Source organism: Erpetoichthys calabaricus, chromosome 11 (assembly GCF_900747795.2).
Source record: "Erpetoichthys calabaricus chromosome 11, fErpCal1.3, whole genome shotgun sequence".
NCBI classification, from domain to species: domain Eukaryota; kingdom Metazoa; phylum Chordata; class Cladistia; order Polypteriformes; family Polypteridae; genus Erpetoichthys; species Erpetoichthys calabaricus.
The window spans coordinates 158,465,495-158,484,373 of NC_041404.2; the positions used below are offsets into that span (position 1 = coordinate 158,465,495).

The 18,879-nt window shown below is 34.5% G+C and overlaps 1 protein-coding gene across 1 annotated transcript in view; it reads right to left on the bottom strand.

Moving 5' to 3' along the window:
• Positions 1–18,879, bottom strand: part of LOC114661422 (uncharacterized) — a 251,958-nt gene that overhangs the window by 30,742 nt on the left and 202,337 nt on the right. The window contains exons 73-83 of the mRNA XM_051934334.1: positions 18,254–18,366; positions 9,202–9,320; positions 7,907–8,062; positions 7,279–7,490; positions 6,141–6,226; positions 5,425–5,555; positions 4,546–4,689; positions 2,844–3,028; positions 2,112–2,194; positions 1,483–1,613; positions 866–990 (exon numbers count right to left, since the gene is read on the bottom strand). Coding sequence (XP_051790294.1) covers positions 866–990; positions 1,483–1,613; positions 2,112–2,194; positions 2,844–3,028; positions 4,546–4,689; positions 5,425–5,555; positions 6,141–6,226; positions 7,279–7,490; positions 7,907–8,062; positions 9,202–9,320; positions 18,254–18,366 — 1,485 coding nt within the window. The remainder of the gene's footprint in view (positions 1–865; positions 991–1,482; positions 1,614–2,111; positions 2,195–2,843; positions 3,029–4,545; positions 4,690–5,424; positions 5,556–6,140; positions 6,227–7,278; positions 7,491–7,906; positions 8,063–9,201; positions 9,321–18,253; positions 18,367–18,879) is intronic.

The following is an 18,879-nucleotide window of genomic DNA, read 5'->3' on the forward strand; positions in this document are numbered from 1 at the left end:
TACAGAAATTAAAAAATTTTGGATATGAAACACCTTGAACTTCTGTCAAAAAATGTCCTTGCCTGTGTAGGGTTTATTCCTCCTAGTTCAAGATTTTCATTTTGTTTGTATTATTGACTCCATCAACTTTTACCCACTTTCATCAGTGAATTACTTAGAATCATGCAGATGCTGTGCATTACGCAAAAGGACCTTTGGCTCCACCATATTGGAATTTCAAGTATTATTACTGAATTTTTTATTGTTGTTTTACCATCAGTTCTATTTTATTGAGTGCCTTTCATGGAAAGCTTTTTAACAAAGTGCTTTACAAAGTTACAAGAGAATGCATGAAATTTATAAAGAAAAAAAAAGTTACACAGTGAAAGCAGGAAAGTTGCATATATTGGGTACTATATGAGTAACATAAAAAGGTAAAGAATAAGGCAACAGATTATTTCTCAATTTAGATTGCCTCTGTACCTTTAAAATACCGTATAAAACTGATATGTTTTTATCTTTTACCAAATTTGAAGTGGCCTTAAAAAAGCTCTTTAATTTATTAATCAGTGTTAAAGACACAACATAAAATAGAAGTGTGATCCTGTGGTATCCCAAATATAACTAAAGTAATACAGGTGGACCAGAGTGGAAATGCTTGATTGCGTCACATGTCCATCAGAACATTTTAGCTACATTGTGAGTGTGCACTGAGGATGGTTCCTTTCTTTTTGCTTTTTTACAGAACTGAAATAAGAGCACTGTAACAAAAACTGCCACGCAGAATCACATGGGAGCAACACCACATACAGAGTCATTTAAATATTCAAAGTGAATGACACCACTAAATTTAAACCATAAAGATTTGGAGTATAAAAATACTTACTTTGTTAGGTTAAAATTTGGTCTTGCTGCAAACAGCAGAGAAATGTAGAATTCCAGTACATCTTTTGGTATGGCTGTGTTACTGAAGAGTTTCAGATTTTGTTTACTTGTTGTGAAGTTCATAAGCTAAAAGTATAACAATTAGAGATCATTAAAAAGAAGGTAGAAAGACAATATACATATCTAATTTTTTTTTCTCTCAAAACTTACTGCAGTATCTGCAGACATAAAGTGGGTATGTGTTTTTTTAGCCTACAAACTGTAATACAAGGCATTATAGATAACAGTTAATGGTGCTTATATTTTTTATTACAACCTAATAATTTATTCAACATTATTATTAAAGAGGATCATATCCATTGTTTGGAAAGAGTAAACTATTCTTGACTGATTGAGAAACTTGCTTATAACAAAGAAGTCAATCAGATTGTCAAAGTGTGCACTTTACTCTGTTTTTTTCAGGTGTGCCAAACATTACTGATGTTATAAATATCTCAAAGAAATGATTTCAAAGAAAAAAAGCGGCTTCAAAAATGAAATCGGCTAACAATTTTAGTTGTCCTATTAAAACCCATACTTCTGAGTAATATACTGTTAAAATGAATTTGCAATACGCACTGTTTCAGTAGAAGCAAAGAGTTCCAAATCATTCTTGCTTGTGTAGATAATAAAGTTCCCAATGTAATTAGCAAACCAAGCTGTAGAGTTCAGTAATGGATTGGTGGGATCAAAGCACTTGGGCAGTGTTCCTTTGGGTGAAAAATAAGAAAAGCAGTTGAAAATTATTAAATTGCAACACTTAAAAATGTGTTCAATTATTAAGCTGCCATATATAAAACTAGAATATTCCTCTAAACATTGTTGCATTAATTTTTCATCATTCTATAAATACTGCATGACTGTTCATTTTACCATTTAACCTGTATCCAAACACATTACCAAGCAGATACAGGCACTAAGATTATACATTAAACTAACTCTAAACAGTAAAGATTTCCTTTGTTACTCAAACTTTAAGTTATGCAGAGTTGTGTGAATATTGATTCATTTAAATGTTTCTCGAATCCCTTCCACACATGGACCTATATTTAATTTTATTTCTTCTATCTGTTTGAATGAGACTAATGTATTTAGAATATAGTAGGAATTGTATCTAACCACATAATTTCAATGTACAGTATTCTAACACACTGTTCTGCTCTTCTGAATATATATTACAAATGTTAAATAAATATAAAATGTTTTACCTAGAGTAAGATACTTTTTAATCATATTATACACATCACTTGGCTGAAGATAGGCAAGCGTTTTGGACCCAAGAAGTGAAATTCTGCAAGAGACATAGGAAAGTTAATATTAATTTACCTAGAATTAGATGTTTTATATTAACAGGCTGGTTAGTACTTCAAAAACATTCATTTTATTTTAAATGGGATTTGAAATTCAAGCCACTCTAGTTACAGAGTGATTTAGTGATGTTGTGGCTACCAAGGCCTAAAGACTGAATTATTGGAACCTCACAAGAATACCAAAGCAATTGCCCAAGATAAAGAATGAAGGCCAGTCAAGAAACAATATCTTCATCAGCAGGTAAGGGAATGGAGAGTCCTAGCAAGACATTTCTTTGGGGTTAGACATTTATTTAAAGTAAGAAAACCAATGGGAAGCTACTACAGACATGCAGTTCAGTGCTGAAATCTGCATTGTATAAAAATTGCGTGCACTGGTCAGGAGTTTTATAGTAGGTTATACTGCAGCTCCTGTTACTTAAATCAATACTTAACAAAAAGTTTAAAAGAAAATTTTAGTGACAAAAGTCCAGATTGACCTTTGATCTCTGAAAGAGTAATCAGTTAGACAGCCCCGGAGGCCAAAGAAAATTTGATTATAAATAATAGTGCATAAAATTAGTTATTGTTCCATTAAAATTACAAATGGCTTTTTCATTGATTTTTCTCTCTTTTCTGTATACTTCTTACATTTTACTAAATGCAGGGCATGTGGCATTCAGTGTGGCGTTTAAGATGTTCAAATTAAGGAATCCAATATAGGAGTTTAATCTTGTCCCAAACCAGAGATTCAGGTCCCTCTGTTTGTTTGTGAGAATGGCAGTAGGCCAGGCAGCAGCCAGAATAGCAGTTTTGATATTGTACGGTAAGTTGGCCTATTTAAGAAAAAAAAAAAATAGTTAGAATTGGTATAAAATATAATGGCACAGAGACTGTATCAATGTATTTAAGTAGACTAATTCAGTTTGGTTTTGCATTGATTTCTGTAGCGTATCTGGACAAGTTGGATGTATTCAGGTAACAGTAGCAGCATATATCCAAAGAAAACTGAACAGAATCTGATATTTAGAAACCATCAGTGAAACTGTTTAGTGGTCTCATTGTAGCGGACTTGTATGGGCACTGTTTAATAGTCTCAAATTCTCAGTTTAAATCAGATGAAAGTACAGTATTGTACTTTTGATACCATGTTGCATTGTATCTGAAGATAATAAACATTCTATAATATATATGGACTTTTGATTCTCATCTGTGACCCTAGGAAAAAGTGTCAATAATTAAACTAAAAGATTTACTTAATATACAAAAGGACTGTGAATTAGGTTAGAGGAGAAGCCCTGGTGAGGGTTCGCTAGCTTTGCATTTTGGGAACTCCAGTTTATTTTTAATCCTGACATTCATTATGTTTTAAAAAACTGTTTCCCAAAGTTGGCATTTAAAATGCAATTTACTGAACAATATGTAACATAAGAATAAGAAAAATCATAAGAATAAAAAGAGTATTTGCAGTCTGTCTGTTTTTGTCTGTATGTCTGTTTTTGCCAAGCTTTGTTTTTAAAAATAAGTTTAAATACTTTACATTATAATTGAGACTTAACAAACAATAAATGCCAGTGCAAATAACAGTTTGTCCTAAAGAGTTACTGCTAATTCGCATCCATTTTGTCTCGTGTGCTGATCACCAAGTGGATAATCTAACAATTGACACTGTGAAAGAAAAGAGGAATTTGCTTCTTACAACATTTGTTACTAAGAACAGTCTTTGGTAATCTTTAACTCTAAAAGAAATGTAAAATAAACGCTTGATTTCTATTCTGGCATATTACATGTAAAAGCAATAAATTAACTTAAACTTCAATTAAACTGGAAGTCCAGCCACCTAGTTAAATAAAAACAAAACAAACAAAAAAAAAGCAGAAGATACAGTGGTATTCTGTGTTCAAGTTTGGGAGCACTGTTAGCAGCAAAAGACTAGTTGCATTTCAGCAAATGAAATTGGTTATTGTAAGAGAGATCCACTAGAGGGTACTATTTACATATAGTTGTCTGTTCCTGCTGCCAGTCAGATGAGCCTACTCTTAAAGATTCCAAAAATTTCCAAACATTGATATATAGAACAAGCATCTTTTTGATTTCAAAGAAGAAATAAAAATGAATTGATAGGTATTGAGTGTGCTTTTTGCAGAACGTCTTCTCCTTGGTATTGTATTTTTGACATTTTGGTATTTTTATTGTAAATATTCATACAATCATTTTATTCATGATTAAAGCTCAAAACATGTCTCACTTCCTTTTGCACTTCTTTAATGCAGTTGGTCATCTAATCCTTGGATGTTACATTTTATTTGAAAAGTTAATTCTTTGTGAAAAGTAATAATTGTGGTGGTCTCACCTGTGATGTTGCATTGTTAAAATTATCAATAAATGTTGCTAGATTTGTGTAGTTCAACATCTTGAGGAACAGGCTTGTGTCATCAATTACTCCTGGGACACTGAGAAATATACTTAGTTGAGCAGGTGGTATAGTGTTCATCAGCTGTTAAAGACATTCAAAAAATCAGTGTAACAGTTGAAAGCAAATTTTAAATGCTAGTAAAAATGTAGTATTATTAATCAGCATATGTTACACAATGAGGGAAGTGTCACTTTAGAACTCTACATGGATGTTAAAGCGTAGTACAGTACAGTATACCAGATTTCCTAACTAAATCATAAATTATCAAACGTCACAAATCATATATTAATCAGGAAATATTGTTTCCATTGATTTTGAAACGTGCACAATTGATATTATGCAAGGCTCCCTGATGTGAAAAATGCTTTTACAAAATGTAAATTTGACAGAGTAACTAGACAGAGAAGACTCTTTTAGTATCTGAACTTTGTAGATGTATACAATAGTGCTTGCTCCATGTAAAAGTCAGTGTTCTTGCAGTCAACAAACTAGCATGCAGCTTGTGAACTAGCCTAACAGTACCTTAAGATACCAGTACAAACCTATTAATAATACAATTGGTAATTCAACTATTAAAAAACATAATGAAATGATCATTTTATGGTGTAGATTAAAAGTGACATTTTTCATTTTTTATACATATAATGGCCAATAGCAGAGTGTTTTTTGCTACATTAATTATTGTTTTTTATATTGTTTTCTGTTCTTTGCCAGAATTGGTACTGCTTTGTCACTTCTTCTGTTTATAATTACATTTTCATATAATGCAACAAAAAAGGAAATTACTTGTAGGAGAATGAAAGAATTTGTGATTACCTGGGGCAACTGTGATGGTGGAATAATTGAAAAGAAACCTGACAAAGTCAGGAAGGTATTGAAATTGCCCAAAGTGTTATTTAGATACACAAGAAAGTTGCCACCTTTGTAGCGAAACAAAGGTGTTGGAACTGGGAAAAAAAGAAAAAAAAAGTAAGAAAGACTGTAAACCTCCGTTTAATACAATTATTTCAGTGCCTACTGATAAGTATATTATGACAGCAATAAATCATTTTTATTTTTCCAGTTTAAATGGAAAGTTGCAGTATATATTTAATAAAATAAAACTATAAATGATACAAATAGAAAATACTATACATTATTATTAAACAAAGACCAGGTTGAGCAGCTCATCAAATATTTTTGTTTATGTGATATAATTTTCCTGCTTGGTATTAAAATGCAATTTATTGTATGATAACTTTAAAATGATAACTTCATGTATTTTAAAATATGAGTCATTGTTCCTGTCTGCCTATGGGGGGTATATATTGTTTTGTGCCATAAAACAAAAATGGTTATCTAAAATATTTATTTCAGCAAAACTAAGTCAAAAAAGAACATGCTTCTTTTATTATGAGAAATTTATTATGTTATCTTATTAGACATGTATTTAATAGTAACATAAACCTGCTATACAAAAGAACATTTATTAACTACCGTATCCAATGTATGAACATATAGTATATCTGTAAACATCAAACATCAGCACCTACCTGTTAGTGAAATCAAGATGTTCTTGTAGATTTCCCTTTGTACTGTAACATTAAGCATATAATTGATGGAGCCAAGCACTTTTTGGCTGAAAATTAAAAGGACAGGGAAATTAATAAATACACTTCAAGATGCACTTACACATATACAGTACACATTTCTATGCAGTATATTCTATACTATATATATTTTTTTTTAAAATAAGAATACTGTTTGAAATACAATGTTTGCTTTTCAAGTTAGTGTGCACAGTACAGGTCAAGAACTCTGAAGAGTAATACATTTTTTTTTTCAACTTATGCTGTTTAAACGGTGTCCATTAGGGTGGGCTGAAGTCGATGCCTACGAGAAGTTTGCCTGTGCCTTTAGTGTCTGCATGAGATTTCTTAGGACAGTTAATGTTTCCCTGTTTGGTTAAATTGTGACGGTTAATTTGGCCCAGTGTGTGTGTCTGCACAAGTGCATCTTGCAATGTACTGACACCCTATCCAGGGTTAATCCCTGTCTTGCATCTGATACTACTGAAATGAAAGCCTTTTCTAGAATACATGAGGTGCTCCTTTGAAATGTATCACTATATATGTTTTAATATGCCCTAGTCCTTGTAGAATTCACTTTGACATGTCATAATGGTTCATCATGAGGCAACATGACACAAGCAAATTGTATGTAATTGCGTGTGGACATACTAGAATGGGGTGAGTGAAGAGACAATGCTGCTTTACATAAATAAACAAAACACCATTATCTGAAATATATTGAATATTTGTTTTTCATACAAAATTCAATATGTCCGTCTGATTGCATCAGATATTAAAATGAGGTTGGTTTAATAGTGTAGAATTGCAATGTTTTCTTTTTCTCTTCAATATCTTACAATATTGAATGTATGTAATGTAATATAATTTTTATTTGTATACAGTATCTATACAAATATCAGACATCATACACCATTAAGAACAACTAATCAATATATTATCTTCCACGATCCTTTTATTTTCTGAAATTGTTTCTTGCTTCATAACTTTTTAAAAGCATAAGTTCACTGCATTAGACTAAAATTCTGTCCAGGGTTGGCCTCAAAGAGATTTTTTTTTAACAAATAGATCTCTAAATTCAATAAGTAAAATATGTTCTTACAGTGCCTGGGATGCCTGATAAGACAGGTTGAAGGCTGGATTAAAGAGAAGAGACACCTGGCTTTGTGATAGAGCAGGTAGCAATGGTGAAAGCCTTTGTTTGATCCACAACAGAAAATTTGTCATATTTAGTTGTGTGGGAGCATTGAAGACTTTAGTGAGAACCACCTGTAGCAAGTCTGTCTTTATAACCATTGAAAAATCACTGTAGGCCTGTCAAACAAACAAGTGAAATATTTATAATCTAACATGTAACTGGTCATTGTAACATTTTTTTTTCCAAGAACAACAAAAATGTGGCTGATATCGAATTTTTATTACATATAGAGTACAGATTTAAAACTTAATTTAAGATTTATTACAACTACAATGTTTTCACCATTTCAAAATGACTGCAATCATTTTGTACCATTCCTAATAGCCCCATGGCAAATGTTTAGAGAGATCCAGTTGATCAAAAGATTAATTTAGAAGACATTAATGTAATACAGACTTGTTGAATATCAGAACTCAAAAGCTCTTAAACAGATTACTCATAAACCCTTTCACATTTTCAACCGTTCTGTTTTTGTTTTATTTTAAGAATGCTGCTTCTCTAAGCTATTTAAGTACTGTATCACACACTGTACCTGAACAGCGGGAGAGAAGACATCAAAGAATTGGCCAAAACTGGAAACATTTATGAATGACATTACATTGTTGACATCTTCAGAGCTCTTCAGAGCTCCAGGAATTGCGGAAAACTGAGCAAGCTGTGTCACAGTCATGAGGTCTAGAGCATCAAACTAAGCAGAAAAATAAAATCACTTAAAATGACCTAATATATAATAGACATTTTTGTAAAAATTGTGCTTAACAGTATTGGGTGGAAAATATAGTATATTAAGTATAGGACATTTCATTCACAGGATAAAATACAAATATATTTAACTAAACCCATCCACAATTGAAAGCCATGGTCAGTTTCAAGAAGCAATATCGGCAATGGCCATTTAATCTTTTACACTATGTAAATCTTGAACAGTGTTTTGTATGAAACAGTATGAAGAATATCGTTCATAAAGAAATCTTTTTTGGTGCTATGAGGTTAAAAAAAGAATTGGCTGGCATTTTGCACTAGCAGATATTCCAGACCTACTGTTTCATAACATCATATTTCTTTTTGCCTGGAGAGCTGGGGTATGGCAGCTAACCACTGCTTTTGTACATAAAATGTTATAAACTGAAATTTTCCTTTTCTTGTTACTGTCAATTCTCTAATAGCAGCCAACACATTTAGGAACCTGCTGTGTTCAAGCAAACTACAAATTTGATGTTAAAGATTTCAGTCATTATGACTGGACAATTTCTGGAATGTTAACTCTATAGAAAAAAAAAACATTTTCAAGAAAAAATATATTGCATAAAATTCAATTTTCTGTACATCTTAACACTAAAAGAGTGCTACTGGGGCAGGGTCCTCTTATTTCTACTGTACAGCCTTTGATTATTTGTGGCCCTTTTGTGCTTTAAGGAGCGAGTACTAGTACACAGGAGTAACAATATTTACTGCAGTACTGCTGAAATCAATATGTAAGGGAGGGTTTCTTCTTCATCATTGACCTCCCCTATATGGAAGTACGCTTATACTCTCAGTCACCCCCCATCCCAACAGTACTTATTTGCAAAGATTCTGAGCACCTTAATATTTAAGAAACACTTGTGATAAAATGTATGGGAAAAATTAAGTTGACTGATATTTTATTTATAAAATGTATTCATTAATTTTATTCTGCATTGTTCCTGCTGACATAATTTAAATACCATTATACACTGTGTTTTGATTTAAGCAAGGCATTTAAAATTTTTAAATAAAAATATGGATGTTATTGTTAATGTCTCACAATAGTATTGAATTTTGTTACTAGCTTTCTTTGAAACTCACCGCAGTGAAATTATTATTCAGGTCAGTAAAATCCATGTATGAAGCGAAGATGCTGAAATTACCAAAATTTCTGATAAGCCAAACTCTGTTGTTTAAAGGCTGACTCACACAAGAGGACCCTGTGGGGAGAAAAAAAAAACAAACTAAAGATGATCTGCATTATTCAGAGATTTCTAAATGATATTTGTTTATCTCAATATAATAACACAATGGTATAAATATTAATGTTGACCTGGCTAATAATTAATACAACCACTAACAGGAAAAGTGTGGTATTTATTTAACAGTCATGTCTTTTTCAAACTTCTGGATCTATTCCTCTTATCTTAAAAATAGGAGAGGTTTAAATGTGGTTGTCAGTATGCAAAATGAAGCTGTACTTTTTTTTTTTTAAATCACTCAAATATGTAAAGATTGCTAGATATCTTATTATTCTAACCTGTTTGCCATTTAATTTGAAAGCAATCTGAATTTACTCGGTGAATTTTACTATATTTCTCATAAGAGAAAGAGAGAGAAGTTAGGAACATGCACTGATATAGCTAATCCAAAAATTGACTGTTATCATGAGAAGTCCATATCTCACCAATGCGCAATATGAATTTGTGTGCTTAAATAGTTGTCCCTCTAAAACAAAAGATAAACAAATTACAAAACGCTTAATGGAAACTGTAATATCAACATTGCTTGCCATTCCTCTTTACTTATCTTTGTCAAAATATTGTCAAACAATTCTGAAGCTTTACAAAATATTACTGTCTACTACATGACTAGGTAATTTTTTAAATATACCTATTATTCTCCATGTGAATAAATATTGTATCTTTTATTTTCGCTGCAGAAATCATTTTAAAGTAGCAGTTGTCATCCATTACAGTAATACCCTTTATAGTTTTAAACATTTATGTAAAGTCACTTGTGTTTGCTTAAACTGAAAAAGTTCAACTACTTCAATCCTTTTCTCACAACTCATAGTCCTGGAATCTTTTTAGTAGATTTTTCCCCTGGACCTTCTTTAATGCATTGTGTAATTTTTGTAATGTGGCAACCATTACTTATTCTAAGTAAGCCCTCACAGATTTTTTCTACACCTTAAAGGTAACCATCCTTGACTTGTACTTGACACAGAGCGCTATGTAACCTAACATCCCATTAATTTTATTAATCATTTCTGTTAGATTGTGGACAATGACAAGTCCACTTGGGTTTACCTTTCCATGCATTTTAAAGTTTCAGACCCCTTATTGGGTCATTACATAGTTAGTGATGTCTTACAGGTTTAAATAAAGAAAAATTATGTATTGGAAAGAATCAAGAGGTGATTTAATGATAACGGTCCAAAGTAGATCTGAACAGGTGCCTGAGTTGTTGAAGGAGCCAGTCATTCCTGCAGTTCCCCTGGTTTTCATGCCAAACAGTCTGAATAACTATAGCCCAGTAGTCCTAACCACCATGCAAACAGTAGTGTAGAAAAGGCACAGCTTTTTATATCATATACAGTAATAGTTACTATTTTTGATAAACCTGGTTCCTTTCTCAGAGCACTATTTTTGGAGTTTTCTTCCACACGTAATAGTATGCAGCCTCACATATATTGATTGAGCAATATTAATGTAGTTTAAATCCATATACTGTATTATATTATGGATTCACGTCAGATAATTACCTAGCCGTTCTATGATGGCTTTGGTGACACGGCCCCCTCTGGTCACCCTAATACTGGACTCTCTTGTACATTTCCTCAAGCATTGGCCCCTTCCAGCTCATGTCCTCAAGCCATGACCTCTGTAGCCAGCTCTTCCATCATGAATCTGACCTGCTACCAATCATGATATCATTTTGTATACCTTTGTTTCTTATCATATGGCCAAAGTGCCTAATTTTCCATGGCAAATCATTTAATTAAATGTTTCTTGATGACTGAGCATTTGTAATAGCCTGTTCATTGGGCATCTTTGCTGTTGATGTTATTTGTAATAGACAGCTGTAACATTGAATAGCAAAGATTACTATCTTCAGCTCCATAGACTTTTCAGAGTCTATCCTTCACATTCATATGATGCTATAGTCCAACTAAGGCCTTCAATAACAATACTTTTGTGGACAAGGTAAGTTCACCTAGTTTAATGTTATCTGCAGATTTGCAAATCAACTACATTTTTATCTAGATATTTTATATAAAGTAAAAAGAGTAATGGCCCAAGCTGTAATCCCTGAGAGACCCCACTTTTAACATAACGTAATTCTGAAAAGGTTCCTTGCACCATAGCCTAGTGTTTTCTGTGCTTCAGCCAGATTTGCACTCTAAGGTACACAGCACCTTGAATTCTACATTCTTGTTGTTCATTCATTAGTGTCCCTTACAATATCTTATGAGACACTGTTAAGAAAAGAAAAATTGTATGTTGCTTCTTAATAAAAATTCTAGGCTAGGCTATTACTGAAATAAGGTCTCACCCTTCTAAACTCACTATAATAAGCCTACACTTAAGTGTTGCACAACCTTGTCTTTTGCAATTGCTTACAATCATTTTCCTGTAGTACATGTTAAACTAATTGATAGTTAATATGATTAGCCTGACCCCCATTTTCATATAATGGGACAGTGGTTGTTAGCTTCTAGTGTTAGGAATTTCCACAGTATGTAACGGTTTTTGAAGGTTAAATGTTAAACATTTATGTCTGTAATCATTAGCTTCCAGCTTTGGGATAAAGTCATCTAGGCCCAGGTATTTATTTGAATTAATGTTTTTTAACTTGAGTTCTATTATCTCTAAAACCTTTAGCTTTTAAGTTGGTTGGGAAGGTTTCTACCTTCCACAGTTGCAGATTTTAAGAAAAATACATTATGGATTTGTAACATTAGCTGATTTCTTTTTTGTACAGTGTGACCACCAGGGGGTGCACAGCTCCCCAAAGACAAGTCCAGCATGCAACACACGTTTATCAAGAGGGGGAAATGTTTTTCCCTCGTTTCCCACCACTCCAGCACAGTACCAACAAGCACCAAATACAGCGTGCCTTTCTTCTTCTTGTCTCTTCTCTCCTGCCTCCAATCCTCCCTCAGCAAGCTTTGTCCACATCCTCCCATGCCAACTCCCTGAATGGAGTGAGGAAGTCCCTTTTATAGAGCACCAGGAAGTGCTCCAGGTGTTCCATAATCTCCTCCTGATCACACTTCCAGATGTGGCGGCAGTCCTACTACCTGGCGGTGGCCACAGACCCTGGTAGTGTTGACCTTCCATGCTCCAACCCTGTGGTACAATACCAAGCCAGGGGGGCTGCCCTCTGTTGTCCCAGGGTGGGTATTGCCCCGTGCAAGCTCCTTTCCCCAGTTCTTCCCTTAAGAAGGCGTCCCGGCTGTCCATCACAACAATTTATCTTTCCTTATCTTAATACACTTGCCATATTCTTTATGAGTTTTGTTACAGCAAAAATGTTTAAAGGACTAATTAGGGTTACCTTTTGCATTTTCTACAACATATTTGTAATTTCCCTTTGGCTTTAGGTGCAAATAAACCCTTTAGTTACAGCTTGAATTACATGATTTATATGATTTATATAGCTGGTTTTCTTCTTGATTTTTTTCTTAACTGTTAACTCATCTAAGTAATTCTTTTAAATATGCTATTTATTTAAAGTTTTTTAAATTAATAAAAATATATATTAGGATGGGCGGCATGGTGGTGCAGTGGGTTGCGCTGTTGCCTCGCAGTTAGGAGACCCAGGTTCGCTTCCCGGGTCCTCCCTGCGTGGAGTTTGCATGTTCTCCCCTTGTCTGTGTGGGTTTCCTCCAGGTACTCCGGTTTCCTCCCACAGTCCAAAGACATGCACATTAGGTGCATTGGCGATTCTAAATTGTCCATAGTGTGTGCTGCTTGTGTGCCCTGCCCGGGGTTTGTTCCCTGCCTTGCGCTCTGTGTTGGCTAGGATTGGCTCAAGCAGACCCCTGTGACCCTGTAGTTAGGATATAACAGTTTGGATAATGGATGGATGGATATATTAGGACATTAGAAAAATTTTGATAAGATTAGGCCATTTAGTCCTGTAAACTTTGCCAATCCAATCCATCTAATTTCTCCAAAATAACACAAGTTGAGTTTTGAAGGTCCCTAAAGTCCTACCCTTTACCAAAATTGTTTCTCAGATATTCTGTTTGAAAAACAAAAACAAAAAAAAAAACTCTCTGTTTGTGCGAAATTTACTCCTGCTGCCATGTTCCTGTTGAAGAACTGATTTTAAAGTAACAGCCTGGATTCACTGTATTAATTCCCTTCAGAACTTTCAAAATTTCAATCATGTTACCTCTTAATCTCAGCCGGCTTTAACTGAAATATTTAACTCTTTGAATCTTTCCTCCGAGCTCATACCCTGCAGGCCTGGAATTAGCCTAGTCGCTCTTCTCTGAACATACTACGGTGCTCCTATGACTATTTGTATCCTGTAGACCAAAACTGTGCACAGTACTCCAGGTGAGACCTCAGTAGTTTATTATATAGTTTAAGCATAACCGCCCTAAACTTGTACTCTGTACATCGTGCTATATAATCTAACATTTTATTTCTCTGCTTAGTGGCTTAATATTTGCCATCTTTCAGTCCTTAGAAATTTCCAGTGTTAGCAGTGACTTTTAAAAAAATATGCTTACTCACTGACCTTCCAATTGACACTATGACAATTGTTATCAGGTCCTGGTGATTTGCTTGATTTTAGCCTTTCTAACCCTAGTTTTTTGCCAGTGAACTAAACAGAAAGAGAAACTGGAAACCAGGAAATGAAAAAAGATGTGGTCAGAAATCACAAAAGGGTTTGAAACTGTAAGTCAAAGAGATTGTTATATCAGAGGACAAAACGTGAACTGAAAACCATAGTCAATAGGAATAGCAAAATATTGTAACCAGAAACACCAACAAAGACATGCGTGTTAGATTTTGTTTTGCTTTGAATATAAAACAGGAATACTGAGCTATCCGTCAAACTGATGTAAGTACAGTGGAACGTCGGTTCACGAACGTCTCGGTACACGTACAAATCGGTCTACGACCAAAAAGTTCGCCAAACTTTTGCCTCAGTTCATGACCACACACTCGGTATATGGACAAGCCAGTTTCTCTTTCGGTTTGTGCGCGCCGATGATTTCTGCACGTGTTGCATTGTTCTCGGTCAGACGTGCGTGCCTGCACGTGCGTGCGTGCTTTCGCTGTGAACTCTTTGCGCTCTATTTCATTTCCCTTCCGGTTCGTACGTGCCGATTACTGTATTTAAGCACGTGTTCAGCCTCTCCCTGTTCATTGTTCTCAGTCAGACATGTGTGATTTACCTGTGAACTCTTTGTGCTCTACAGTATTTTGTGTGCTTTTGCAGTTAACCATGGCTTCTAAGCACTGTAACCTCCTCTCCACCCAGTTCCTCCTCACTTCATGCCAGAACTCGACTCTTGCAAGGTTAGTTTTCTTGGTGGTTTATTGTTAGTTTTTATATTACGGATTTTTCAAATGTTCATTTTTCGGTTCGTAGCGTGAATTGTTGCAATGTTACTTTTCTTGGTTGTTTATTAAGTTACGGATTTTTCAAATGTTCATTTTTTTCCCCTGTGATCGGTTTGTAAGGCTATTAGCGTGAACTCCTGCAATGTTACTTTCTTGGTTGCTTCTGGTTGGTTTTTAAATAAAGTTCGAATTTGTTCAAATGTTCCTTTTTTTCCCCCTGTGCTTAAAACTCATTAAAAAAAAAAGTGTTTATACAGCGATCGGGTCATAAGGCTACAGTATAGCGCAAACTCTTGCAATGTTAGTTTTCTCTGTTGTTCAAGGTTTTCTCAGTGTTATTCAATGTTTTTACATTTAGTTTACCATTACTATGTGCATTCTGTGGTGTAATTAACTATATTTGTGCTTAAAAATCTTTAAAAAAATATATTTACATACAGTTTGTACGATCTGGAACGGATTAATTGTATTTACATACAATCCTATGGGGGAAATTGCTTCGGTTCATGACCAAATCGGTTTACGACCAGAGTTTTGGAACGAATTATGGTCGTGAACCGAGGTTTCTGATGTCAAATGTCATGTCCTGTCTAATGGCAGCTATGAACAGTGTCCTAGAAACAAAGATCACAAAATGGTGATGTCCATAGAATAAACAAGGTGAAACTCTGAGATGGTACAAAATATAATAATACTGAACAGAACTATAAAAATAATCAATAAATTATGCTAGAAATGTTCCATACACCATAAAATAAAATTAAACATTACTACATCCTCACTATAGGCTAGAAAAAAATTGTTAAAGGCAGAGACTCATAACATCTAGCAGCACTTGACTAGAATTTCCAAATTACTAAGTGCCTTCTAATGCCTAAACCTCTTCACAAGTGAAAACCTCAAAAAAATGCAAATTTTAGAGGATTTGCAGTTTCATTCTCTGTATATTTTAATTTGCTCTTACTAGCTAAGTTTCCATCCAGTTTTTTGCGACGTTTTGTTATCGACAAACAGAATATACGTAAAAAAAATGTGCGAAATTTGCTGTCTCCAGCCTGTTTCCATCAAACTGGCTTTTTATCGATAAAATGGTGTGCGTGATGACGTCACCCCCCCCCCCAAAACGAACTGTCGCATAACTTTTGTTGTATCGCGAAAAAAATCTGCCCTTGAGCCGTTTCCATACATAATTTTGTGTATGTCGCAAATTATCTACCTTTTGTTTTCCACGTTACACCCCCTCCACTAAACAAAGAAACAAAGAAATGGAGAGATTATTCAGACAGTTTTTTGAAATTTGCCAGCTTACTGTTATTTCAGTTTCACAAATAATTGGAATTGTACATAATATCCGAACACGACAGCAGAATGAAGCAGTTGCTTGTCTGATAGCCCTAGAGCTCGAAGAAAGTACCCCAGTGCGACGAAACCCACGGGTATGGGAGAGACGACGGAATAAGACCTTCTGGGAGGAGGTGGTGGAGAGACACTTCACAGAAAATCTCTGGCTGCAACATTTTATAATGACACGGCCGACGTTTGAGATGTTGTGTGGATTCATCAGTCCTGATGTTGCGCCCATCACAGGTTGCCACCGACCACCGGTTCCAACCCAAAAGCGGATTGCCATCGCCCTTTACAAGCTGGCAACCTGCGCCGAGTATAGAGTAGTTGGAGAAACTTTCGGGGTTAGTAAAACTACCGTCCATCGATGTGTATATGCTGTGTGCACCGCTATTAAAGAAAAATTAATGCGTCGTTATATCAGACTTCCGACTGTAGCGGAGACCAATGAAATTGCATACCGCAATTCCTTGGTGCATCTTGTGCCACAGATTTACGGTGCGCTGGATGGCACGCATGTGCCTATTCTTCCCCCGACGGAAGGCTACCGCGATTACATTAATCGCAAAGGGTGGCCATCTATTGTTCTCCAGGCCCTTGTTGATGACAGGTGCATGATACGAGACATTTGCGTTGGCACTCCTGGTAGTGCCCATGATGCAGCTGTGTTTGCAGCATCGGATCTGTACAGGTGAGCTTACCTTTCAACATCCCTTCTCAGTGCGATAACAACTGAATTAACCTGCTTCCCTTAAGGTTTTTAATTAACACTGAAATTTGAATTAATACAAAATAACGACGTTTAATCAAAAAAAACTCTCTTCATCAGACCATGCGAACCGCTCCGCCATTCTCGTTTTGATTGCACGTGATGAAAATGTGACACATTTATTTGCGTTAAAGCCCTTTTTTCCGAAAAAAAGTGTTTCCAATGTAGTTTTTGCGACATCTGAAGTATCGATATGGAATTTATGCGCTAAAGTTAAACAGAAAAATATTATGTCGACATGTACAACATTTTATCGATAATTAGCATTTCCATCAGCTATATCAGTAAAAAAATTTGAAGCGCTAAATATTTTTTCGCAAAAACTTCTTGGATGGAAACCTGGCTACTGTTCCAAAAATACTTCACTGCTTCTTTGGCCATTCATTTGCCAAAATTTTGAAAAATTCTATTTGGGTGGTCATTTTTCATCTTTTCTGCTATCTTTCCCTCTAACTGCCCTTTAAATTTGCTAATATCCTTTTTAACCATTGCTCTCATATGCCCAACAGTTACTGCTTGAATTACTGTATGTGTATGGTATGCCTTATACTGCTGTTTTATTTCTTTTCAGCTTCTTTTTAATCTTCATATTTACCCACTACAGTTTTATTTTTTTTACTGCTTGTACATTTTGGGATGAACTTGTCCTGCAAGATGTTAAACATTTTTATACCTGGTCTACTGTTCTACTGTCGACAGTTCCTTGACTGTCCCCATGTTTAAATTATTATCCCAGCTTACCAGTTTTAGAGATTGCAGCATCTGCTTGAAATTCACCTTACTAAAGAGAAACCTTACAATTTTAGTTTTTGCATGTCAAAACCTCTGCCAAAACCCTATGAAATGTATATTATTGTCACTACACCCTAATAGTTCAATCACTACAACCCCTTTAATTTTATCCTACAAAATTCTAAATCCAGACAGGCTCCTTACCCCATGTGGTGTCTAATAAGTCCTGCTCATCTAATCCTCTATTTGATCAATTAAAATCCACCATGACTATAACTAACCCCTATAAAGTTGCCTTTTTATATAATTAAAAAGATAGACATTGAAACTACCATTTGTAATGGGGATTCTATAGCACACCCCTAATAAAGCCTCTACACCCAATATTTTCTGGTCAAGTCCAGACTTCCTAACTAAGATGTGGCTCATCAATTGAAGAAGATGCACATTTAAATTCTGTTCTACATAAGTGTCATCTCCTCCTCTTTTCAATTTTGTATATCCTTCGTAAAAAAACAATCTAAACTAAACAAAACAAAAATTATAATAATACTAATAATAATATAGTCAGTTTATCTGACACTTAAGGAATACCTTTTCCAAAACAATATATTGATTTTTTGAATAAACATATACACTTTAATAAATAATATGACTTATGTAAGTATAATTTATAAAAACAGTAAATTGAGCTTATTGTCTTTGTTATATTTGATACCTGAGCCGTTGTCTTTAGCTGCTGTTCCTTTTAAATACTCTACCAATACTTGGGTCAGTTCATCTTGTTCAGTTGCGGACATTTGGTTATATACTCTGTTAAGTCCCTGAATACTGCAAAAAAAAAAAACCTGTATTAGCTATCAATTACTTTACAACATCATACATTGATTACATTTCTAAACCTGCTTATTCCAATAGAGGATTACAAAAGGTCAGAACCAATGCCAGCAGATCCAAGGCAGGAACAAGTTTGGAATGGCATGCTAGTTTTTCCCAGTACAAACGCTTCCACATTAACTCATCAGCTTAGTCTGAGTCACCATTCAAACTGATCAGTATATCTTGGAAATGTGGGAGTAAATGGACTGCACAGAGAAATCACAGGAATATGGTGAGAAAATGCAAAATAGACAGAGACAGTGAATTTGAACTCAGGACTCTGAAGCTGTGTGGCAGAAGTGCTAGCCACAGTATTTATAACAAAAACATTCAACACATATAAAATAAAATGTGAAATTATTCTTTTTATGCATTCAAATTACTGTATTGGATTAGTGGTTTATAAAAGTGAATGATTAATTCTAGCAATTCATAATACTGTTTTTTTTTATTAATATATATTCC